Source organism: Thalassophryne amazonica, chromosome 9 (assembly GCF_902500255.1).
Source record: "Thalassophryne amazonica chromosome 9, fThaAma1.1, whole genome shotgun sequence".
In the NCBI taxonomy this organism is placed as follows: Eukaryota; Metazoa; Chordata; class Actinopteri; order Batrachoidiformes; family Batrachoididae; genus Thalassophryne; species Thalassophryne amazonica.
In genome coordinates, this window is record NC_047111.1 from 31,172,296 (window position 1) to 31,198,444 (window position 26,149).

Below are 26,149 nucleotides of genomic sequence, written 5' to 3' on the forward strand. Positions count from 1 at the left end.
ATTTAATATATTTGTCCATCATCATCCTTTTCATCCTCACTCTGGGCATCAAGAATCAGTCTCGATGCTTGTGCAGCTGGAAATCTTGCTACTCCGGGTCTGTTGGCCATGCTTCCTGGCAAAACAGCAAAATATAATGATTACAGTTGACAAATTACAAAACCATTAGAAGCTATAATGTCTACAATCTCATCGATCTTCCTGGGGTCATAAGTGATCCACACGTTTGGATGATACTTGCCACACAGATTGGCCGATGCTTGCAAAATTTTATGAACAACTACAGGACAAGTAGATTGACAAATTCATGGCAGGAAACTTTTTTCTGATTAAAATTAGAAAAATGGTCCACAAAAATATATGCCCAGGGTCATAAATGACCCCACTGGGTCGCTTATGGGTTAAGTTTCTCTGAAATGGTGTATTTCGATGGAGCTAAATTACTGTCATTTTACAGTCAGAATATTCTTGTCTCAGTAAAGTTCTAGTTCCCTTTACCTTCTGTAAAACAATCAATCGAAATTCTGTTATATGCTCTGGAAAAGGAGTTTTGTGTGGTTTATCTCAATAATTTTTTTCTTCTTTTGGTCAGTATATTCAGTTTTCCCAAAACAAATTGCAATACCAAAACTAACATGCTTGTTAATAAGATCAGTATTAAGATATCTACGGCAAAGATCATAATGTAAATATAATTTACTTAAAATTTATGTATTGAAAAATCACAACTATTAAATATTGCATCTGAAATTGAATATTTTAGCAACATTAAACCAACAGGAATTACAACAGCATAATTACTGAACCATGTGTTCTATTTGTCATGATCCAGACTTTTAGGGCCATCTGTCTTTAGTATGGATCTGTATCCAATTTTGTATTCTGTGCCTTCTGTGTTCGTGTTATCATTGGTTTTGTTTCTGTTATCTTTGTATTTGTTCACTCTTGATCACTCAGTCACTCCAGTCTTAGATTGATTCTGTTTACTTCATTTCTTGTATTATGGTTTGGTCACTGGTTTAGTTTGCTTTTGAGCATCTTGTATTGTTAGCTTAGTTCTGTTTATCACATTTTTGTATTATCCTTTAGTCACAGGTTTTGGTTATTATTCACAGGTTTTGGATATTATTCACCTTCAGTGTTTATTTTCATATCAATTTTCATTTGTTATTTATTACATTTTCTATTTTTCAGTTATCTTTTATTTATTTGATTATTCTGTAGTCACTGGGTTTGTTTATTCTCTGTTTATTATTTATTTTGTGTTGTATTTTGTGGTTACTGGTATTGTTTCATGTCAGTTATTTTCTTCTCAGTTTGTAGTCTGATTCATCATGTCTATCGGTTATTGCATATTATTTTTATACTTTAATCTGTATCAGTCCCTGTTGTAGTTTCAATTATAATCATAGATCTTCTTGTTTCCTGCTGTTTGGATTAGTCATGTTTCCCCCTTTTGTTTTGCTCACGCATTATTGCTTGTCTGGAGCATGTCACATTATTCATTGTTAGTTATTCTGTCACTTATTTTACTTGCTTTGCACCGTCGGTTTTTCAGCCACTTAGTTATCTTGCCCCAGTTCACTTTGTTTTTGCCTCTCTGCACTCTCTTGCACTTACCTTTGTCTTCCCTGGTTACGCCCCCTTCCAGCACTTTGTGCACACCTGCTCCTCATTTCTCCACTAATTGCACCACCAGTTATTTAAGCCCTCACAGTCTCACAGCTCACTGCCCGATTGTTGAATATTATTCACTTTCCAGTCTTTCCTCGCCTTGTTTTTCCTGCCAGTGTTTGCCCTTGACGTTGAACTTGTCCTGCTCTGTTTATGCCACGCCTGACATTATTAGTGTCTAATTCACCTAACCTGCATGTTTTTGATGTGGGAAGAAAGCGGAGCACCCAGAGAAACCCCACACAAACACGGGCAGAACATGCAAACTACACACAGAAAGGCCACAAGTGGGAATTGAACCCATGACCTTCTTGCTGTGAGCCACCAGTGCTAACCACTAATCCACCGTGCTGCCGTGTACACATTATTATTACTTAAATGTACTAACTGTATATGTAAATTAGAAAACTGAAATTATATATGGTTTCCGATACATACGAGGTCTGTCCATAAAGTATCGTACCTTTTTATTTTTTTTTAAACTATATGGATTTGATTCATATGTTTTCACGTCAGACATGCTTGAACCCTTGTGCGCATGTGTGAGTTTTTCCACGCCTGTCGGTGACGTCATTCGCCTGTGAGCACGCCTTGTGGAAGGAGTGGTCCCGCCCCATTGTCGGATTTTCATTGTCTGGAAATGGCAGAATGATTTGGGGGTTTTTTTTCCATCAGAATTGTTTCAGAAGCTGTTAGAGACTGGCACCTGGAAACTATTCGAAAAATGTATCTGGCTTTCGGTGAAAATTTTATGGGCTTCACAGAGAATAAGGTCTGGTAGTACAGCTTTAAGGACCCCTTTAAGGACGCTCAGCACGCCGCGCTCCGAGCTGCGACGACACGGCACAAGCCACCGGACCATTTCTGAGCTGATGGCTCTGTGGATACGAGACTGTCGTGTGCTCTTTCTCTGGTTATCACAAGAGCTGGACATCAGCCATTTTCCGGAAGATTTGACTTTTAACAAGAGATTTTGTCATGGAAAGCTGCGCGGAGGCTTTGCGTGTCACGACCGATTCGCTTTGGAAGCGAGACAAAGGAACACCTCTGTTTCGGCGTGTCAGAGGACAAGTTTGGACATGTCCAGCTCTCCACAATTTCACTGATACGTACTGGACTGGTAAGCACTGTCTGACGTGAAAACATATGAATCAAATCCATATAGTTTAAAAAAAAAAATAAAAAGGTACGATACTTTATGGACAGACCTCGTAAGTTAAGTTACGGGACAAAGATGCAAGACACCTCTTTACAGTGTTGTAATGTAACAAAGTAGAAATACTTCATTGCTGTAGAATTTTGATGTATTTGTACATTTCTGGAAACTTTCACTTTTACTCTACTGCATTTCCTCAAAAAAATGTATACTTTTACGTCAATATATTTCCCTTAACCATTGTTGTTACTCCTGTTTGCAGAGGTGAAAGTAAGCTGGAGCGCAGCTGTACATCGGGAAGAGATACAGTCATCTACAGTCGGAGCGCAGGGCCTTTCACCCCTGCAGCATCAAGTGCTGTGTTTGACATAAAACAAATTTAAAAGACAAAAATACTAGAAGCACTCGGAGAGTGCAAACCTCTGCCAAGGCCACTGGGTCACTGACGCCATAACATCTACACGCCGTGGAATCATTGAACCTAGAAAAATCTAACAATGATGTTAAAATTTCATCTGCTGTGACTGGATAGCATGTATCCTTAGTGCTTGGCATCACAGTTTATTGCAACTTGCATGTTTCCCAGAAGCTACTGTCATCTGAGCACTGATATTAATATTGCATGTGCTTATAGACAAAAACAAATAAGAGACAAAATTCAATTTATTATTCAACTAAACTGCAAATATATGATTTTTTTTAACATTTATGAAACACTTCTCTAAATAAATAACAGTAAATTCTGAAATAGAACTATTTTTTAAGTGTTGCATGTGCTACACAAGGCCATAGGGTCACTGACCCTAAAGAGATTCTCTCCTTGGCACAGTGATTTATTCAACAATTCAGTGTTACAACCAAAACTATGATACACACACTTTTCTTTCCTTTATATTTGACATCCTTGACCATGAAAACATAGCACTAGAACTTGGAATCACTTTTATGTCTTTATTAGTTCAAAAGTTATTGTATAAAAACAATTTTTCAGTAATGGCGGTTTTCTTCTGGATCTAGCTCCATAACATTTGAAGCTACATCAAATCTGATGACACCTTACTGAATCAGTGTCAATTTAGTGTTAGTTGTGCATCTCTAGCTTCATTTGTCACCTCACAATGACACATTTTCTATTTTCCCTATATTTTTGCATATTCTGGATCACCAGATCTGGAATCCGGATCCGATCATCACCAAACTTTATTGTTTGATAGAACATTTGACTATGTTACACCCTAATTTTTTTCAAGCCTTTCTGCCTTGTTTTTGTGGAGTTAGAAACTAGAATGTCAAAATTCCCCCTATCCCGCAATGGTGAAGAATCCTTTAAAACATTCCTGGATCTGGATCATGATCCGGATCACCACTAAAATTTAATCACTTGTTCCTCTTGTCATTTCCAACCACTCCACAAAATTTCATCAAAATCCGTTCAAAACCTTTTGAGTTATCCTGCTGACAAACAGACAGATAAAACAAACAAACAAACAAACAAACTCGACCCCTGTGCCCCCGTTGAGGAAGAGGAAGACCGTGGAGGGTCCATCTGCCCTATGGACTCCAAACGCGTACAGGATGACATACACACACACGGACCGGCTCCTGTTGGAGTCAAGGGCACGATCGGAGTTAAGGGAGTCCAGCGCATGATTGTAGTTAAGGGGAAAACTTCTGTACCGACAGAACAGGCCGGTGTGGTTGTTTCATATCATTTATTGAAATTTTTGTGGAGAAGCGCTGTGTAAAAACGGTGCTGCATTTTTGATTTGAGAGCACAAAGAGCACCACGTTTGGTTGCTTTTGCAGTGGTTGGTGGTGGTGATACGTGCATTGGTTTTTTTTATTGTTTTTACTTTTCCTTAAATTTGGCACAACTGTGTAGCTATAAATTACTGTTCTGTTTCACAAGAGCCTGGCTGTTGTGTTTAACAGAAAAGTATGTGTGGGTCAAAGGAAAAAGACTGCGTTACTAAAATGAATTAAAAGAGTAAAAAGCATAGAAACATACTATGCCAGTATGCTAGCCATATGAAAGGGAAAATAAGTGTGTCTTAAGTCTGGACTTGAAAGTCTCTACAGAATCTGTTTTATTGATGCAGGGAGATCATTACACAGAACAGGGGCACTATAAGAGAAAGCTCTGTGACCCGCAGACTTCTTATTCACCCTAGGGACACAACGTAGTCCTGTACCTTGAAAACACAGAAGCCAGGCCGGTATGTAGGGTTTAATTAGGTCAGCTAGGTAGGGAGGTACCAGTCCGTGAACAATTTTATAGGCTAGTATGTATAGGTCTTACATTATCCACCTCAAATATAAGACCATAGATGTTTAGAACATAGAAAGCACTTGAAATCATGTTGTATGTAATTGTTTGACCTATTTAGCGAAACTGTATTTTACCTATCTTGTACAAGATCTAATAAAGGATACAGTTGTTTATCTTTAACATATGTTCTAATATATGAACAGATGCTTAAATGTGAACAATCTGAAAAGTTTGCCTTTTTCTAAAAGATAACTTGATAATGTCGATGGATAATGTCGACATTCACATTGACAGAAGTTGCAGATATGAATATAACACTTTGCCAAACGTTTAGGCTACAGTTAACAAAAATAAAAAATCTTATCCACTTATTAAATGATAAGCGATAACTTGCAATTGCTTTGCACTATACTTTGCCAGAAGGCTCATTTTAAAATATAGGGCTTTTGCATGATGAAATGCAGTGATTGTATATTTTAGGTGCTTCTGGAGAAGTTAAAAAGAAAATTATTGTAGATTTTCTCCTTTGTGACCCACCCCACCCTGTTGGTGGCCCACCTCTCCGTCTTTGGACTCCAATCGGAGTTCGTTCCTGCAGATGGCTTGGATGTCTCCGGCCTCAGCCAGGATCTGGATGCCTTTTGGAGCCTCCATCAGCAGTGAGCGTGTGGGAGACTCCAGCCTGGAGAACAGACAGAAACAGCTCTGTTTGTGACCTTTAAATGTACTTGGTGTTGTTTGGATCAGTGTGGTGGCACTGGCAGTGATGCTATACCTTATAAGCACTAAACTTTACATCCAATGCCTTCACTCCAGAGCCCATTAATGTGGACGTCATTAGGGAAATGTTTACTTCAACAGCCCTGAATGCTCTGCAGGTGTGCAACGTGTGTTATTTTGTGTGGCAGTGTTGTGATTGTGTAGTCATAGTGACACACTGATGGACTGAATCCATTGTGTCTGCCGCCATGCCAAGTATTGCCAGAGGTTGCATGTTAATAATTTGCCAATGTTCTGAAAAGAAACAGATTAAAAATGGAGAACTACAACTTATTAATTATTAATGTATGTAGTGGAGCGGATAACTTAAAAAATGCTTCAAATGGTGATGCAAGCACCAAATTTGGCACACAGACTCCTTAGACATTACTCTTTTAAAAATGCCGAGTGGTTACATGAACTTTCAATAGGCGGCCAAGAAGGGGTCAATTGAAGTATTACACAGGGGTCAAAATTTAAAGATGCTCAAATCATATTAAAAGGTATTCCATATTATTTGTCTGGTCATAAAGATTCCAAAAAGGTATAGTTTGGACTATCTGTGAATGAATGTTCTGGAGTTATGGGGTAAAAACAGCAAGAATGGTGACAAAGGTCAATTTTAATTTGTACAGGGGTCAAAAGTTAAAGTTGCTCCAATTCTGGTAAAAAGCAATGCAAATTATTAGTTGAGTGAATATGGTTTTAAAAAGGAATAGTTTGCATCATGTATCATGCTTAGTTATCATGTTACAAGGTAGCATATGTCACATGTCATAGAATCCAATGGATGCTGATATTGTTTAACCTTTACTTTGCAAACCAAGTACGCAACACAGTCAAAACTATTCCATTTATTAATCCTATTAGCTCAACCAGTAATTTGGTACGTGTTCTGCAGCGCTGACCTCCAGGACCAGAGATGTCTTAACAGCTGTTGACAGCTAGCCACACCCACTGTCCTGTCAGCACACAGACCAAGATGTCACTCTGTCATCAGATGAGAGGTGCCTCGCCTGTGGAGGGGTGAACCACACGCACACATGTTGTCGTGGGAGCCAACACTCTGGCATGCCACGTGCACTTGGCAACTCCACAGTCATGGGGCACAGACAAATTTCACATTCACCTTGACAGTGACCATCTGCTGACTGTTTTCGTGTTAACAGTGCAAATGGCCACACATTTTCTAAGTGCCAAACCAGCGGTGTTAGATGTTTGTATGTGTCACCTGGAATTTGGCCGACACCTGCTGTGAGAGGGTTTGATGGGATCTCACAGCGCATAGCGCTCTGTCTTTCAGCCGCTGGTGTGTGCAAATAGTTGTAGCAACAGGTGTACGAGGCGTTGGAGGCAGCTACGATTTTACATGTATTGCATACAACTCCTGCTTCATGTGCACTTCATGCACAATTCGACCACATTCGTACTATGTGTGAAGGGGCCCTTATCGATAAAACAAACAAAACCACAGGATCAAAATCCTCTAAGAACTGAAGGAGAAGAAGCATTTTCTGTGAACTATGGATAGACAGGTGATGGACACTTCACCATTATATTACCTCATCCAAACCACTGGTATAATAATAATAATAATTATGATGATGATATAAAATAGGACAAAATAAATATATATCCTACATAGGCCCTGCAGCCCAGCTGTCATCTCCGGATTCAATAGTGTGAAGCAGATGAGAGTTTATGACTCCCCTTGCTGGGAATGCCAGTCCAATGCAGGTTACTTCTCCAGCGAAGGCCAGTACCCATTTAATGCTTGGTGGACCACACAGATGAAGACAATATAGATGAAATGTGTGGTCCAAAGACACAGACAGGTCGTGTTTGCAAATAGTCTTTGCTGCTTATTAGTCAAACTCAGAAGCTCATTCATACAAATCAAATTCATTATGAACATTTTTTTAAATATAAAAACATATGTATATGTTGTGAAAGAATCATACAAAATACAACAACCTATGAACAGACTCTCAATGAGCAACACAAATGACAATTTGTGTCTGATATCAAGTTTAACGCAAATATTTTTAGGAAACCGCTGACCACAAATGGTTTGAATCAGAGTAGAGCAGTGCCGCTGTACTCTGATTGGCTGTTACCCATGCCCCTGAAAAAATAATAACAATAACAAAAAAAAAAAACAACAGATCAGAATATCTCAGAGTCTTGTTCATGAGAGAGGGACAGATGGAGCATGAGATCGACAGATGAATCGGTGCAGCATCTGTCCCTCTCTCATGAACAAGACTCTGAGATATTCTGATCTGTTTTTTTTTTTGTTTTTTTTGTTATTGTTATTATTTTTTCAGGGGCGTGGGTAACATCTGCAGTGATGCGGTCGCTGTATCGGACCATCGTGGTGAAGAGAGAGCTGAGCAGGGGGGCAAAGCTCTCGATTTACCAATTGATCTATGTTACGACCCTCACCTATGGTCATGAGATTCGCTCATGACCGGAAGAACAAGATCACAAGTATAAGCGGCCGAGATGAGTGTCCTCCGCAGGGTGGCTGGGCGCTCCCTTAGAGACAGGGTGAGGAGCTCGGTCACTCGGGAGGAGCTCGGAGTCGAGCCGCTGCTCCTCCATGTCGAAAGGAGCCAGCTGAGGTGGCTCAGACATCTTTTTCGGATGCCCCCTGGACGCCTCGCTGGATAGGTGTTCCGGGCGTGTACCATCGGGAGGAGGCCCCGGCCCGGGGAAGACCCAGGACACGCTGGAGGGACTATGTCTCGCAGCTGGCTTGGGAACGCCTTGGGGTTCCCCTGGAGGAGCTGGGGGAGGTGTGTGTGGATCGGGAAGTTTGGGCGGCTTTGCTTGAACTGCTGCCCCCGCGACCCGACCTCGGATGAAGCGGAAGAAAATGGATGGATCAGAATGTGACTTTTAACCTCTTAAAATAGGTCAAGGTTAGCCATCTTTGAACTTGTCCAAGGTCTGTGTCCCAAGAATGTTCTCTGTGAATTTGAAGATTCTGGCAGGAATAGGACTGGAGTTATGCTGAGCACAGACAGACAGACAGATGGATGGATGAAAAGTCTTTGCAATACCAGATTGCCATATTTGATGGCCTCGGTTAAAATGAATGTGCACTGAAAACAGTCATTAACAAAAGCAAATTTCTTATTGACATACTGTTGTCTACATCATGTTACCACCCGCTGTAATGTGGCGTGTTCTTAGTAAATTAGGAAACATTTGCAAACATGCAAAAGTTTGGAATGCTCTCACAATTTAACATTTTATATGGGATATTTCATAAATCGGGCCCCAAAACAAACAAACAAAAACACAGTTTGTAGTAACAACCTTAAACTACAAAAAAGTAATGTGTGGCTTTAGAGTCTATTAGTCAATGTAAAATCATTCCCAAACTGCCTGCTGCAAGGTTTGATTGTCTATTTGTTTGTTCTTGCAGCCTTTGCATTAATTTTCCTGAGGTGAATGCTTTTCATTTTGTCACCATGACCTTAATTACAGACCAACAACAACAAAAGTTTACTTTTTCACACCCTTCGTCATATGAAAACATTCTCAGCAATCAAGCTTGTGATTTGTATCTCACAGCTTAATTAGAGTCACACAAGGACTCGTAAATATACGTCAGGATTAATAAGCAGCTTGTTTATTAGACAGGTGTAGTCATCAGTCATCCTGACAGCGCGTCGATTGTAACACAGATCTACACAATGTTTTGACTCAAAATTTGCCTTGAGTTCATTTTGTTATTCAGGAACTTGTTTTGTCTTTGAGGTGGGTAGTCCAAATATCCAGAGGTGTCACAGGACACATCTTGATGGAAATTCCAAGCTGAGAAAGTTATGTGATGACAGTGAGGGAAGACACGTAGACAAGCGATGAAGGAATTTGTGAGCAGGTGGCCAGTGGTGGGCACTTCTAACCAAAAAGTTAGCTTCGATAACCATTAATCCAATAACTGAAAAGTTATCTTTTATGACGCTAAACTGCTAAAAAAAATTATCTTTATTACAGATGACACTGATACAGATTACACTGTTGGCTTCTGATAAACCAGTTTCACTTTAAGCTCTGCAGGGGCTGCTGGGTAAATTCAAGGACTACAAACAAAGCGAACGCACGAAAAATGAATTAAATAAAAAAATAAAACCCCAAACACTGTCATCATCTTTCAAAAGCAGTACCATAAAAAACACTCAGTATTATATACACACTGTCATTTATGAACTAAAAGCTGCTGCTTTTTCATATGATTGGAACCCTGCGGCTTAAACAACTGAAATACGTCTATTAATGCATTGATTGGCAGAGTAAAAGACATGTAGTAAATATAAATTCTTACCTGTCAGTTTCAGTGGGATTCATTAAATTCTGAAGAAAATATTCCACATAAAGTGGCCTGATTATCCAAAACGGTGTGCAAACGGTGAAGAAAAGTCCCTGCAGCTGTGCCGTGAGATCTCCTTTCTCCCACGGAGTCTTGGCGATTAAATTATTAAGTGCCACAAAGAAATAAAATAAAATATTGTTAAAATTAGTCTGTTTTGTTTGTGTCAAGCGGACAGTAACAGTGTAAAGTCCAAAGTGAACCTGAACTACACTACCCACAATGCTCGCTGCATCGATCGGCCAATCACGTCTTGTGCTTAATTATCAGGCAGGTTATATTTTGCCGGATACAGCAAATATGCACCGAATGATATTTGACCAGATCTCCTCGTTGATTGGCTCGTTCAAATGACATCATCGCAGAGTTTATTTCAACATGGAAGCACCCTGGGCAAAGTTGAACCGGACGATATTTTGCCGTACACACACAGGCAAAACGGCGGGTTGCGCTGTTTTGCCGCCCGTCTAAATTTATTCACGATGGAACGGAACGGTCGCGGTTGGGCGGGAACTTAAAGGCGATTGGAGTTTAAGATCTCCTTATTTCACATTAGTGATTTTCATTATTGAAAATTGGCATATTTTACCATTCACTATGTTCAGGGGTGGACTGATCAAAGGTTTTGCAGACATGACACTGACAGAGAAAAAAACAGGATAAACACACATCCTGACGTGGACTTCTGTATTTTAATTTTTATTCTATCTTGAATTTGCAGGTTTGTTGATCTTCCCCGCCCTACACAGAAAATTACCAAGACTGCAAAAATTATTTCCACTGTGCAGCGAAAAGCACCGGTGGAAATAATTTTGTGCAGGGCTATGCCATGTTTTTGAGCTGCTTTTAGTGTCAGGGAATCCCTCCACCAGTAGGTGATTTTCTGTTCCAATTCAAACGACTTCATGGCACCCAAAACGGCATTTAAGGATGAAAAATTAGCACCAACATTCAATGCCGAGGGCGCTGCAACACTCAGTGCCACCATGTTGGGGCGCCACTATGTTGAAAATAAATTCTGCAATGATGTCATTTGAACTAGCCAATCAGCGAGGAGCTCCGGTCAAATATCGCTAGGTGCTTGTTTGCCGTATCCGGCAAAATATACACATCATAATGATAATATCATCAACAAGCGACAGCAAGTCTGCCATAAACCACTGACTTACACACGACAGGGATTAAAATGTTTGATTTAGGGTTTACAAACATATTTGACTGTTAAACTTTGCTCATGTTACAAGCAAAAAAATGTTAGCGGACTGAAAGTTAATGGACAGAAAGTGGAACAATACTGCTGTGCCAGTGCAGGTGGCATAGCAGTATTGTTCTGGTGACTTCATCGACTTGTTTCTAATACCTTGTTCCATGTCATTCATGGCATGTTCCTGACAGGTGACTTTGCTGTACCCTCACATTCACCTGGATACGTTGAGTAGTTGTATATGGCTGTCGGACATCGCTTGTGCCGGAATTCTGGTGGCTGATCCACCTGTCAGCTAACATTCTAAAAAGGAAAGGGGCAACATAGTGGCTTAGTGTTGCCTCACAGCAAAAATGTTGTCAGATCACTTTCCAGCTCATCCTTCCTGTGGGGAATTTGCATGTTCTCCCTGCTTTCACGTGGGTTCTCTGCAGGTGCTCCGGCTTTCTTCCACTTCCAGAAACACCTGGATTAGGTGAACTGGTAACTCTAAACTGAGGTGTAAGTATGAATGTGTTTGCCTATGTGTTGCCACTGTGATCGACTGGCGACCTGTCCAGGGTGTACCTTATCTCTCTCCCAGTGACCACTGGGATAGGCTCCAGGTCCCCCATGACCCTTAATTGGAATAAGATGGTATAGAAAATGAATGAAAAGGAAAAGACAATCACCTGGATAAGAACAACTATGAGAATATGACACTGCTGGTTGTGACATGTGGATTACTTGGCAGGATCACTCTCAGCAAAATTCAGACCCAGCTACTTGCTACTCAGTAACTTCAGCAGTCTGGCTTCAGACCCAAGAACTCATTAACTGACCTCATCCAAGCTCAGAGTACTCACTGAACATATTGTGAATATTAGCAGGGCTTCTTTGTATCACTCAAATGATGATATAAGCATGAAACCTGGCAAGAATATTCATAATGGGGTACCTTCTATAATTAGCTGATGTGCCCAGAAAAGTTTCACTTTTACATTTTTTTTTTTTAAATATATGACTCACTGTAGTTAAAAAAGAACAAGATGAATAAATCAACATTTATGTTTGCAACTCATCAGTGATTGAACAGTGAAACTGTTCAAATGACATGAACTGAAATGTATAACGTTTCTGTCTGCAAAATGTATTGTATTTTATATTTTAACAGTGAAAAAAATAATTAAATATATATATATATATATATATATATTTTTTTTTTTTTTTTTTTTTTTTGTCCGGTTTTATTGCCAGCTATTATACTTCATTCTAATCCAATTACATTTTTTTCCGCAAATCTGATTGGTTAATCATTTGAGATTTCAGACCATATAATATTGGGGTAACGGTGGCAAAATATTTGACCATTTCACATTTGGATGTATTACTCCGTGCCCTGATGAGATGTCATTCCTGTTGACAGGTGAGCCCTCCACGCAACATGCGTAATATTGTCGGGATGCGGAACTGTCGATTTATGTGATGAGACACACAATTCGACAGAACACCGGCTCCGCGTGCTGCTACGTAAATGTCATAATGGCACTGTTAGCTGAGAGCGAGAGAAAGTCGTGTACCGACGCTGCCGCCAAAATGGGTGAATTTAAGCTACCATGCGAAAGTATTGATGTGGATTTTTTTTTTTTTTTGACATTTGATGGATTTTTACACAGAAAAATAAACCGTGCAAACAATGGAATTGAATTAGAATGGGAATAGCCCCCTCGTGTCTGATAATTTGCGGACGTTCATGTTGTTATACGGCCACAAATATCAGTTTTACCGGCTCCACTAACGCGTTGCCAGTAAAGCTCAATTTGCAACCGTATCATCAGACACAAAAGGGTTATTCCCTAATTACTATGCATAAAATGTTTTCGTACCTGTGCTGCTAGAGAAACTTAAATGCTAATTTATTGTGAAAAAAAAATTGCTATGCCACATGAATATTTACCCATTCTAATCACTTTTGAGATACAAAAAGCACTTGAAAGAAAATTAATGGCAAAATCAAGATTATGACCCAAAAGATGCATTATTAACTCAAATCCATGAATAATCTTCAGAGAGATAGGGGAAAATGAATTGTTGGCTAATTTGGTGACTATGTCACAGAGGTGTTAAGCTGTGTCTGTCATAAATTCTGCTTAAATCAGGATTATATCTGTGAAAACACTCACAATTGTGGAACTTGGCGATGTTGAATATAAAACAAACATGAAAATATGAAAAGAAGATAAAAAGTGATTTGGTACAATTTGACTCCTTTAATAATTATCTTATTGAATCAAAGACAATTTATTTTTTTAAATCTGCCAGTTGAAAAGAAATGAATCAAGTATTTGTCATGCTCGGCCTCGGCTCGGAGTTTATGTCTATTTCCTCTGTGGTTTCTCAGTTTTACCTTTCATATGTTTATACTTTATCATGTTAGTCTCAGTTTGGTTCTGTTTTTTTTTTTTGCTACTTTGTTTCTTTGTGACTTTTTATTCTTTAGCCATGGTTCTGTTCCGCTATTGTTTTGTGCAGCCAGTCTGTGTTTTCATTGTTTGTCATTAGTTTATCACTTGTTTATGTTATTGTTCTTATTTCTTCCTTCAGCCATGATTAGTTTGATTCTAGTTTTATTTTTATTCTGATGATTCACTTTTCAGTTCATACTGTATATTTATGCTTTGTTATTTCCTGGTCATAGTTGTATTGTATTATGTCCTCGGTTTCTGATTTATCTCTGTTCTCAGTTTCTGCCTCATCTTATTGCCCCTTGATTGCCCCTGCACCAGCTCTTGTGTCTTCATCTCTCACTGTGACTCTTTCTGATCTGTGTTTTCATATCTACTCCCGCTCTTGCACCTGCTCACGTGTCTTTGTCTCATTCATCACTCCACTCTGTGTTTTCCTTCCTCACTATCTTGCACTGTACACAATCTTTGTCTTCCCCGGTCTCACCCCCTTCCAGAGACTTCCACACACCTGCACCTCATCACACCTTAATTTGTCTGCTCCTTATTTAAGCCCTCACAGTTCCACAACTCACTGGCCAGTTGTTGACCTAATTCACTTTCTCTCCTTTTGTTCACGTCCTGCTTGTTCTTCACTGTTTTTGAACCTTGCTTTGTACTCCGACCTCTGCCTTGCCATTACCCTGAACTCAGCCTGTTTCTTGACTGTGTATTTGTTTTGCCTGCTTGATTCCTGTATGCCATATGAACGAACTCTACCTGGTTTATGGGCTACGTCTCAGCCTACGTACATCATCTGCCACCACTTGTCCTGAAAGTAGTGAAATTGAATCAAGTATTTTAAGGCTGTTTTAAACCTGTAAGAGCTCTGTATTCCCACATTTGAGATAATCAATGACAGTTATTAATGCAAGTTACTTTGATATGAAGAGTATTTAACAGATATTTCATCTACAAGTGTTGTCGTACATTTTTTATTCCTCACATCGACTTCCGCATTGCGGCTGCGAGGTCCGGCTGGAATAACGCTGCGCTCCGCGCCACCTTCATAAACGGACTGTCGTCGGTCCTGAAGGAGCACCTGGTGGCCAAGGACGAACCGCGGGATTTGGGTGGACTTATTGATCTTGTTATACGGTTAGACAATCGGTTAGGAACGCCGTCGGGAGCGAGACGAAGGACGTGACCGGGCATGTGCCGTCCCTCTCCCTTCCGGGTCTGAAAAGGTTCTGCCCTCCCCACGCTCCACAGCCGCAGCGCTCCGTGGGGCAACAGCACCCCCTGCTGGTGTTGCTAGGGAAACGCGCAGGGCCAATATAAGAGCAAATGACAGAATGAGGAGGCTGGTCCACGGGGAGTGCTTTTTCTGCAGCTCAAAGGAGCATATACAGAGAAACTGCCCCAAACGGCCAAAACGACAACACTCGCCTTTAGAGACTGGGCTAAAGGGGGGTCATAACATGCACGTGGGACACACACGCATTGCCACACGACTCCCAGTTACAATCCTGAGTGGGGATTTAACCCTTCAAGCCCCAGCACTGGTGGACACGGGGTCAGAAGGGAATCTGCTGGATAGCAGATGGGCTAGGGAAGCAGGGCTCCCTCTGGTGGCGCTTCCTTCACCATTGCAGGTGCAGGCACTAGATGGCACCCTTCTCCCTTTAATCATGCACAAGACACAACCAGTAACTCTGGCAGTGTCTGGGAATCATCGGGAGGAGATCGAGTTTTTTGTGACTCCTTCTACCTCCCGCGTGATTTTGGGTTTCCCTTGGATGTTGAAACACAATCCCCGGATTGATTGGCCGTCTGGGGTGGTGGTTCAGTGGAGCGAAACCTGCCATCGGGTGTGTATAGGATCCTCGGTTCCTCCCGGTTTACAGGCTAAGGAGGAGGTCAAAGTCCCTCCCAATCTGACAGCGGTGCCGGTTGAGTACCATGATCTTGCTGACGTCTTCAGCAAGGATCTGGCACTCACCCTTCCTCCGCACCGTCCGTACGATTGTGCCATTGATTTGATACCAGGCGTGGAGTTCCCATCCAGCAGGCTGTACAACCTCTCACGACCTGAACGCGAATCAATGGAGACCTACATCCGGGACTCATTAGCTGCCGGGTTGATCCGAAATTCCACCTCCCCGATGGGTGCAGGTTTCTTTTTTGTGGGCAAGAAAGATGGCGGCCTCCGTCCATGCATCGATTACAGGGGGCTGAATGAGATTACGGTTCGCAATCGATACCCGTTGCCCTTGTTGGATTCCGTGTTCAACCCCCTGCATGGAGCCAAAATCTTTACAAAATTGGATCTTCGGAATGCGTATCACCTGGTTCGGGTCCGGAAGGGAGACGAATGGAAGACGGCATTTAACACCCCGTTAGGTCACTCTGAGTACCTGGTCATGCCATTCGGCCTCACTAACGCCCCCGCAACGTTCCAAGCTTTGGTAAACAATGTCTTGCGGGACTTCCTGCACCGATTCGTCTTCTCATTATTCTTCTCATATTCTCATATTCTCATCTTTTCCCCGGACCCTGAGACTCATGTCCAGCATGTACGTCAGGTCCTGCAGCGGTTGTTGGAGAACCGGCTGTTTGTGAAGGGCGAGAAGTGTGAGTTTCACCGCGCTTCTTTGTCCTTCCTGGGGTTTATCATCTCCTCTAACTCCGTCGTCCCTGATCCGGCCAAGGTTGCGGCGGTGAGAGATTGGCCCCAACCTACAAGCCAGAGGAAGCTGCAACAGTTCCTCGGCTTTGCAAATTTCTACAGGAGGTTCATATAGGGCTATAGCCAGGTAGTTAGCCCCCTGACAGCCCTGACCTCTCCTAAAGTCCCCTTCACCTGGTCGGATCGGTGCAAAGCCACATTCAAGGAGTTGAAACGACGGTTCTCGACTGCACCAGTGCTGGTGCAGCCCGACCTTGGCCGCCAGTTTGTGGACGAAGTGGTCGCCTCTGACTCAGGGATAGGAGCCGTGCTATCCCAGAGCGGAGAGACCGATAAGGTCCTTCACCCGTGTGCCTATTTTTCCCGCAGGTTGACCCCAGCTGAACGGAACTATGACGTTGGCAATCGAGAACTCCTTGCGGTGAAAGAGGCTCTTGATGAGTGGAGACACCTGTTGGAGGGAGCGTCTGTGCCATTCACGGTTTTCACTGACCATCAGAACCTGGAGTATATCAGGACCGCCAGGCGGCTGAACCCCAGGCAAGCCCGCTGGTCACTGTTCTTCGGGCGTTTTGACTTCCGGATCACCTACCGCCCCGGGACCAAGAACCAGAGATGCCTTGTCCCGGGTGCATGAAGATGAAGTCAAGACTGAGCTGTCGGATCCACCGGAACCCATCATTCCGGAGTCCACTATCGTGGCCACCCTCACCTGGGACGTGGAGAAGACCGTCCGGGAGGCCCTGGCACGGAGCCTGGACCCCGGAACAGGGCCGAAGAACAGACTCTACGTCCCACCAGAGGCAAGAGCTGCTGTCTTGGATTTCTGTCACGGTTCTAAGCTCTCCTGTCATCCGGGGGTGCGACGGACCGTGGCAGTGGTCCGGCAGCGCTTCTGGTGGGCATCCCTGGAGGCCGACGTCCGGGAATATATCCAGGCCTGCACCACCTGTGCCAGGGGCAAGGCAGACCACCAGAAGGCACAGGGACTTCTTCAGCCACTTCCTGTGCCTCATCGCCCCTGGTCCCACATCGGTCTGGATTTTGTCACGGGCCTCCCGCCGTCCCAGGGCATGACAACCATCTTCACGATAGTGGACCGGTTCTCCAAGGCGGCCCACTTCGTGGCCCTCCCGAAGCTCCCCACGGCCCAGGAGACTGCAAACCTCCTGGTCCACCACGTCGTCCGTCTGCATGGGATACCTACCGACATCATCTCTGATCATGGTCCCCAGTTTTCCTCACACGTCTGGAGGAGCTTCTGCCGGGAACTGGGGGCCACTGTGAGCCTCTCGTCCGGGTATCACCCGCAGACCAATGGACAGGCAGAACGGGCCAATCAGGAATTGGAGCAAGCCTTGCGCTGTGTGATGTCCGCCCACCCGACGGCCTGGAGTGAACATCTGGCCTGGATCGAGTACGCACATAACAGCCAGGTGTCCTCTGCCACCGGCCTCTCCCCATTTGAGGTGTGTTTGGGGTATCAGCCCCCGTTGTTTCCCGTGGTGGAGGGAGAGGTCGGTGTGCCCTCGGTCCAGGCCCACCTGCGAAAGTGCCATCGGGTGTGGCGCTCCGCCCGTTCTGCCTTGTTAAAGGCCCGGACGAGGGCGAAGACCCATGCAGACCGCCGGCGGTCCCCGGCCCCTGCTTACCAGCCCGGGCAGGAGGTGTGGCTTTCCACGAAGGACATCCCCCTCCAGGTGGACTCTCCAAAGCTCAAGGACAGGTACATTGGACCATATGAAATCCTCAAAATCCTCAGTCCTGCCGCAGTGAAGCTCCGACTCCCAGCTTCACTGCGGATCCACCCGGTTTTTCACGTGTCAAGAATCAAACCCCACCGCACCTCACCTCTCTGTGCTCCTGGACCGGTGCCGCCTCCTGCCCGGATCATCGACGGGGAGCCGGCTTGGACAGTGCGCTGGCTCCTGGACGTCCGTCGGATGGGCCGGGGTTTCCAGTATTTGGTGGACTGGGAGGGGTATGGACCCGAAGAACGCTCCTGGGTGAAGAGGAGCTTCATCCTGGACCCGGCCCTCCTGGCCGATTTCTACCGCCGTCACCCGGACAAGCCTGGTCGGGCGCCAGGAGGTGCCCGTTGAGGGGGGGGTCCTGTTGTGTGGGCCGCCAGAAGAGGAGGTACTGCTGGCCCACCACCAGAAGGCGTCCTGCTTGAAGTGCGGGCTTCAGGCACGAGAGGGCGCTGCCGCCACGGACACAGCCGGGGGTGACAGCTGTCACTCATTATCTCTTGACAGCTGTCACCCATCTACACTTCATCATCCCACTCCATAAAGACTGGACGTCATCTCCACCTCGTTGCCGAGATATTGTCTACCTTAGGAGGTAACTTTCTCTGCCTGCATTGATTGATTCCAAGTGCTATTGTGTTGCAGCTGTCTAACCAGAGGACCGGCGTGGGTCGCGACTGTTTCGTCCTACTTCCCGTCAGATAAGTGGTTAAACAGATGCTGCACGAGTGTGTGTTAGAGGTGGAGGTGGAATTCCCACCGTTGTTGTTACTGGGTGTTCACACACCCACATCTGATTGTCTCTGCTCCTCGCCAGCAGTACCAGATCCGACACGTGGAGACAGTGGCCACCTGGGGTGTTCGGGATTTGGCAGCTCCAGTATTCTCCGGGTTCGGCGGCGGAGGAAATCGTGTGGTTCCGGTTCTTCTCAGGACAGATGTCTTCTATCCTCGAGCCTGCCCACACGTCACCTTTGCTAATTGACTATTGTACTTATTCTGTAATCAGTTGTGTTTGGTTGTGCTTTTCACAACAGTAAAGTGTTCATATTTGACTTTCATTGTCCGTTCATTTACGCCCCCTGTTGTGGGTCCGTGTCACTACACTTTCACAACAGCTTCTCCTTATTGTCCTTCTGATGTCAGTAATTGTGATGATGGTCTGTTCCTCAGCAGAGTGTTCAGGTGAGCTGCAGTTTGATTCACAGAGCAATCATCAGCCCACGTACTCGGTTAGATTGCCATTTAACCAGTGATTTGCTGCATAGCACAATGGCAAGCCATTTCACCTCTCCATCACATTTATATTTAAACCAGAGTTGTTCTGACCACAGTGTTCACACTGTGAGTTGGAAAGGACAAAGGAGTCACACACTGACTATGAAAGCTGTTCACAGCTTTCAAAACGACAAAGGTTTACAATTTCTTTCATGTCAAAAACCTACAATCGCTTCTGCTGTTATCTGAAGGCTGGTGATATGAGGAAGAAGAGTGAAAGTTATTAACCTGTGAGCACAGCGGAAGATATGAACAGATGCCAAAGAGAGTGAGGGAGAGAAGATTACAGGATGTATAAAACTGAAAAGAAAACAAGATAGAATGACACAAAGAAAACACATAAAACCAGGAAGAAGTATAAATACAGAATTCTGCAATTCCACACCTTAAATCAAAAGGGCAACTGCAGGTTTATCTGCAATTCTAGAAGGCTATTTTCATTATTTTCACCTGCAAATGTTGGTAAGAGTGCTCCGATGCTGTTGGTATGTAATACTTAACATTTATCTGTTAAGTTTTCCAGTGACACCAAAGGCCATTTAACTCACTTGATGCCATTGACTCTAAAACGCATCTTTTCCGATAGTAACGCCCCGCGCCAAAGATGCGTCATTGAGCCAATTTCTTTTCTTCTCTTTTCTTTTCTTGTGGTATGTTTGTTGTTGACATGGACATAGAACTCAATTTTTTATGGGTCTTGAAAAACACTCAAATCCTGAAGAAATCCTGGCACTGGGATGTTCTGAACTTTGAAAATGGCTGGCACTCAATGACTTAAGTGATCATAGTCATTTAAAAATCATTTTGTGGTTGCTTGATCATACTGTATTTGGAAGAAAGATTTACAAAGAGACATTTCAGAAATAAATAAAATGCAATTACATTAATTCATGTGCAAAACAGAATTTGCAGGGAAGAACACAGACCTTAAAAAGTCATTTTTTTCTCTTGTAATTTTCAACAAATATGCCTCCCATACTGTCAAAATATAAGAGGCTGGAAGCTTGGTGTTGCAATTACTGTATTTACAGTGCAAAGGTACCTGGAATTACACTTTTTTTTTTTATAGAGATGACAGTTATTTGATAAAGAGGCAGATTATTGTCACCCAATAAAAAAAAAAAAAAAAAAAAAAAAAAGAAAAGACATCAAAAATACTTGTGTCTAATTTTCGTGATGTTCCTTTCAAAGCAGCAGACTCATGCTGCTGGGAAAAATACTTAAAAAAAAAGAGAATAACACGAGAACAAAAAGGCAAGCAAAGCTGTGTTTCGTACTAGGAAAACTGCACTGCAAATGTAGAAATTGTTAATGTTACCAAATCAGTATGGAATGTGTTAGAAGAAGAAAGAGGGGTAAATAACAGCGAGTTGTTTCTCAGTATTGCAGTTCCACCCTCACGCAATCTATTTCTCCTCATGTTGTTTAGCAAACTGTAGGACTACAGTCTTGTCCATGCACACCAAAGTCCAGATACTTCGGTATAAAATGGTGCCGTCCTGTTTTTACTTTCCCTACGTTGGCATCACTGTGAGAGAATTCTAATAGATTCTGTCAGTGCCATTTGTGCAGCCAACGACAAAAACAAAGAGAGGGTTGGGCTGACATAGTGGGTCATTTGTTTGGAGTAGACACGGAAGGTGTTTAAAAAGCTGTCGCTAATCTAATTTCACTGAGCACTTGTCTTCACAGGGCCGTTGCAAAATCAAAACAAGCCTCATGATAAGGATTGCTCGTGCCACATGGCATGGACTTAATTAATTTTCACATTATGCGCGCTGTAATTAAGGTGTTATGGCTTAATTCTATGTGAGGTCAAATTGCAGAGGGTAATGCAAGAGAGATTAAAGTTATAATTAAAGACTTTGACAGCGGATCATTTCTCACTTTGTTGTGACCACTTCATTTCTTCTCTGCCGTCCTGTGGACTAAACGTGCTGCACATCCATAAGAATATTCGCTAACACTTTACTTGAAGGTATCGTCATAGTAGTGACATGTCACCGTCATAGCTGTTACATGACACAGTCATGAATGTGTCATAAACATCATGTCAATGTCATAAATGTTTATGACTGCTGTCATTAAATGTCATTCGGTTTTTGTAATGACAAGTTGGCATACAAGTGAGCTTGGGACTCCGACGAGGGCGGTCGCATCTCCTCCACTCTCCCTCATCTCTGTTCTCTACTTTTAATCTTCAAGTCCCTACTTCACCAGACTGTGAATTCCTCAAATTATATTGGATTCTGGATCTATTCGACTACTATTGGATTAACAATGGAATTGATCAGCTGGTCTCTGAATGCTATTGACACCATTTTTTCTACAAGAAGGTCAGGACCAGGGGATCCTACCTGCCCAGATGGAACATATCCTGCGGGCTATGTTCTCGACTCCTGGAGTTTCTGGCGTGTGGCATGCTTGGCGCCTTTCTCTGTTGAGGACGTCGAGGATTTATTCATTTTTGGTCTTACGAGGTCTGTCCAAAAAGTATCGGACCTTTTTATTTTTTGCAAAAACCATATGGATTTGAATCACGTGTGATTGCACCAGCCAAGCTTGAACCTTCGTGAGCATGCGTGAGTTTTTCATGCCTGTCGGTTGCGTCATTCGCCTGTGAGCAGGCTTTGTGTGAGCAGTGGTCCACCCCTCTCATCGGATTTTTATTGCAAATAAATGTCTGAACAATTTGGCGCTTTGCTGCATCAAATTTTTCCAGAAACTGTGAGAGACCTCCAGCTGGACACCATTCGGAAAATTTAGATGGCTTTCAGCGACGATTTTATGGGGATTACACAGATTAAGGAGTGCTCCAGCCGGTTTAAAGACCGCCCACAGCGTCTGAGAGTGTGGCGCGCTCCGAGCACCGATCGACAGGCTCAAACCCCGCTGAAACAACCAGATCATTTCCAACGTGAAGGCTTTGTTGATCAGGGACGTCGTCTGACTTTCACAAAAAAGGCAGAAGGCATGGACATCAGCACTTTTTCGGCACATTCTACTGTTACAGGAGTTTTTTTCATGGAAAGAGAAGCAGAGGATTGCACCACCGTGCCGCTCATGGCGCGGGACAAAACCACCTCCGTGGTGGTCTCACAGGACGGCTTTCAGGTGGCTTTCAGACGGCTTCCAGTTGCTTTTCAGTCGTGTGAGTATCCAAGAAATTGTGCATGAGCTGGACATGCCCCAACATGTCCTGTGAGGCTTCATCACGGCGTTGCCTTGCGCTATGCGGCAAGATGGCGGCATCAAGAACCATGGTCCCTCACTTGTCCATCATGATTAACAAGGTTGGCAAGGCAGTGCATTCTCAGACTGCAATGACTCTCGAACTCAGACGCAAATTGGATGACATCTTGGAGCATATGCGTGCCTTGCAGTTGAAGTTGAAGATTTCAGAGGCCGGTGAATATTCTTAATTCATAATTGGGAATATTCTTAATTCATAAATGGGATTTGGTTGTTCAAGTGGAACTGTTAAAAAGTGTTTTTCACTGCTCAAACCATAACATTAGAGGCTTATCAAGCCTGAAGGTCAAATTGCCCGACTGTTTTCCTCCAGAGGAATTTTTTTCAGCCTGGGGAACATTGGCTGTTTCTTATCTCAACTCACAAAGACAAACTGCTTTTCACAGGACTGAAGCATGCTCCATTCCCTCCCCCCACATGCCTCCTACCCCCAGCAACACTCCCCTTTCCAGCGCCTGCTTAACGTCACTCCTTTCCCCTTCGGCGGGGGCGGTGCAGTTTTAGCTGTAGCCCATGTTCTTCCCCCCAAGCTGACGGCAGCACATCTCAGGGTTGCTGCGTGGTCTTCACCCACTTGCCTCAATTCAGATAACAGACTTCTTCAAACAGTGCACATAAATAATGTCAAATGTGTATGTGCTGTCTTTAATTCTGATGTGTGCCATTATTGCGGTAAACAAGTAATAATTGTGGACTAATTGCTGTCTGAGGTAACTGGAGTATAAACAGAATTTCTCCACTGTGAGATCAATAAAGTATATCTCATCTCTCAAGTGAAGACCAAAAAGGCCAAAGACAACTTCTGGTTATGTTGCTTTGATTAATATCAAGTTGTCATATTCAAGACAACCCAAAAAATATCACGCTGTTATTACGAAAACTGAATGACACTTAATGACAGCAGTCAAACATTTATTGACATATTGATATATGATATACTGATTGACATAATGTTTATGACACGTTCATGATGATGTCATGTAACACAATCTTATGTAACTATTATGACGATACCTTCAAGTAAAGTGTTACCAAATACTCTGCTGGTTGACAGTAACTGAGAAATCCTACTCGGTTAAGAATGTGACCACATAAATGATGTTTAATTTTTGATGATGTTTGATTCTTAATTAAGACATATAGAAAGCAGGACATAAAGTGTTATTTCTGGCCTTCTTGGTCTTATCCATTCAGTCTTTGGATTTCTTTATGTAGGTTCCACTTTCACTAAACATGACCTGAGAAGTGCTGACCCTCTGGTTCACATCCAGGAGGAAAACGAAGAGAAAACAGCTTTCAACACCTCCTTGGGACAGTTGAATACCTGGTCATGCCCTCTGGCCTCCCCAGTGCCCCAGGTGTGCTCCAAGCTTTCACCACTAACATCCTCTGGGACTGCTGTAGCTGTTTCGTGTTTGTCTATCTGGATGACATTGTCACCTTTACAACAATGTCAGTGAACACACCTGCCAGGTTCTGGCAAATCCTTCAGCAGCTGCTGGTGAGTCACTTTATGTAAAGGCAGAAAAAATGTGAATACCATGCCAGCCAGCTCTATCAAATTCCTGGGCTCCATGCTGGATGATGAACAGGTGCAAAAGAAAAAAAAGGCTAAAACTCAGAGAAAAATGTGTCTGTTCATTGACACATCCATCACATGAGTCTAGGCTGACACATCACGCTTTTTGGCAGGCCTATAAAACCTACATTTTTTGTTCAACACACCATTTTAAATAGGGAGGCTGTGAAAAACACACACAAAACTGATTCATGAACTGATTACCAACCTCCTAGGCAGCCCTGTGTTTTTTTCTTATCTTACTTTATTGATCGTGGTGTATACCCTGCCCCCCAATACACACATTTGTCTCCTAAAAGTAGCCATCTGACTGCCACAGCCAGCTGGTTTCCCTTAGTCCTCATCCAATCAGTGTAGAGCTCAACAATGAGGCACCTACATTCTGTCTGTACCACTGCAACTGATGCTCCTTCATGGTGCAAGTAGTAATTCTACTATCATGATTGCACCATATGTAGCAATGCCCCCTGGACACACAATTCGCTCTTCCCAACCCGACAGTCATCTCCTGACACACACAACTCCACCATACACAGGTCGCTCATAGGGCATCTACCTCACCGAAGACCTCAGCAGTACGACATCCCCATACTGGATCATTATAACACAACACATGCTCATTGCATTGTAACTGCTGCTCATGTTGTGTGTACTGTAACTGTAGGAAGCAGTAATGGAAGGGGACAAAGACATTTTAAATATGTGACATCACAAATGTTAGGTTCACACTTTTGGGTGTGAAAACACTCGAAGGGCTCTGCTTTTCTTGACTTCCTGGACTAAGCCATCGGCACTGTGTCTATAATGAACAAGTTGAGCGATTCACTGTTTTCAGGTCGGGATGGTGTCCAGGACCCCAGCCTGAGACACTGAGAGATGTGTGGATTGAGTTCATGGATTTGTGAGGTCATGGGACAGAGGTGTATGTTGTGACTGATACCACTGTGTGACTCTTTTTAAATTGTGATTCTTTCACTGTTGTGTGTTTGGACACCTGGTACTTTGCAGTCTCACACACCTGCTTGTGTTTTGCACATGTTGTATTCTCTGATAAACAAAGATGGCCGACTCACCGTAGCTCTTTAAAGGGCTCGGCTCTGACATGCGGTGTTTCCACTGATTTGGTGAACACGGCTCCTTCAGCCCCTGGAATCACACAACACAGCATCAGACCAGAGGCCAGCATCGATTTAAACCACGAACTCCTGTCCGATCAAAGGACATAATCTCTTTGACTGCACTGATCGGTACAGCTCCAGTCAACAGGCACAGCGCTCCTCATTCCATCTAATCTCACTGATAACACACCCACCTGATTAGGAAGACAAGTTTAACATCTCACTGATGTGTAAATGAGACAATACAAATTTTATTCAGAGCAAGTGGAGCCATTTGAAGAAATATGAACCAATAAAAAAATATGTTCATGTTTCAATCCCAGTGGGTTTTCTGAATTTCATTGCCATTTATAAATTAAGAAATAAGCACTTGGATATATTTTTATTACCAACACAATGATCAACACTACATGCTCATTGAGGAAGATAACCAAGAATTTAAAGGCTGTTAAATCTGTCACAAGCTACCAGGAATACTGCGGCTGGAGGGTTTTAACACAGGAAATAAACCCCCATCAATCAGTTCAAATTATTATCTGATAAATTAAAATAAGGACATAAACAGCAAATAAATGGTATGGATTAAAATTTTTGTTAAAATCAAATCAGTCATTAG

The 26,149-nt window shown here is 43.1% G+C and overlaps 1 protein-coding gene across 1 annotated transcript in view; it reads right to left on the bottom strand.

Moving 5' to 3' along the window:
• sgcd (sarcoglycan, delta (dystrophin-associated glycoprotein)) overlaps positions 1–26,149 on the bottom strand; it is a 406,078-nt gene that overhangs the window by 35,526 nt on the left and 344,403 nt on the right. The window contains exons 5-6 of the mRNA XM_034177860.1: positions 25,489–25,561; positions 5,658–5,781 (exon numbers count right to left, since the gene is read on the bottom strand). Of these exons, the coding sequence (XP_034033751.1) occupies positions 5,658–5,781; positions 25,489–25,561 (197 nt within the window). The remainder of the gene's footprint in view (positions 1–5,657; positions 5,782–25,488; positions 25,562–26,149) is intronic.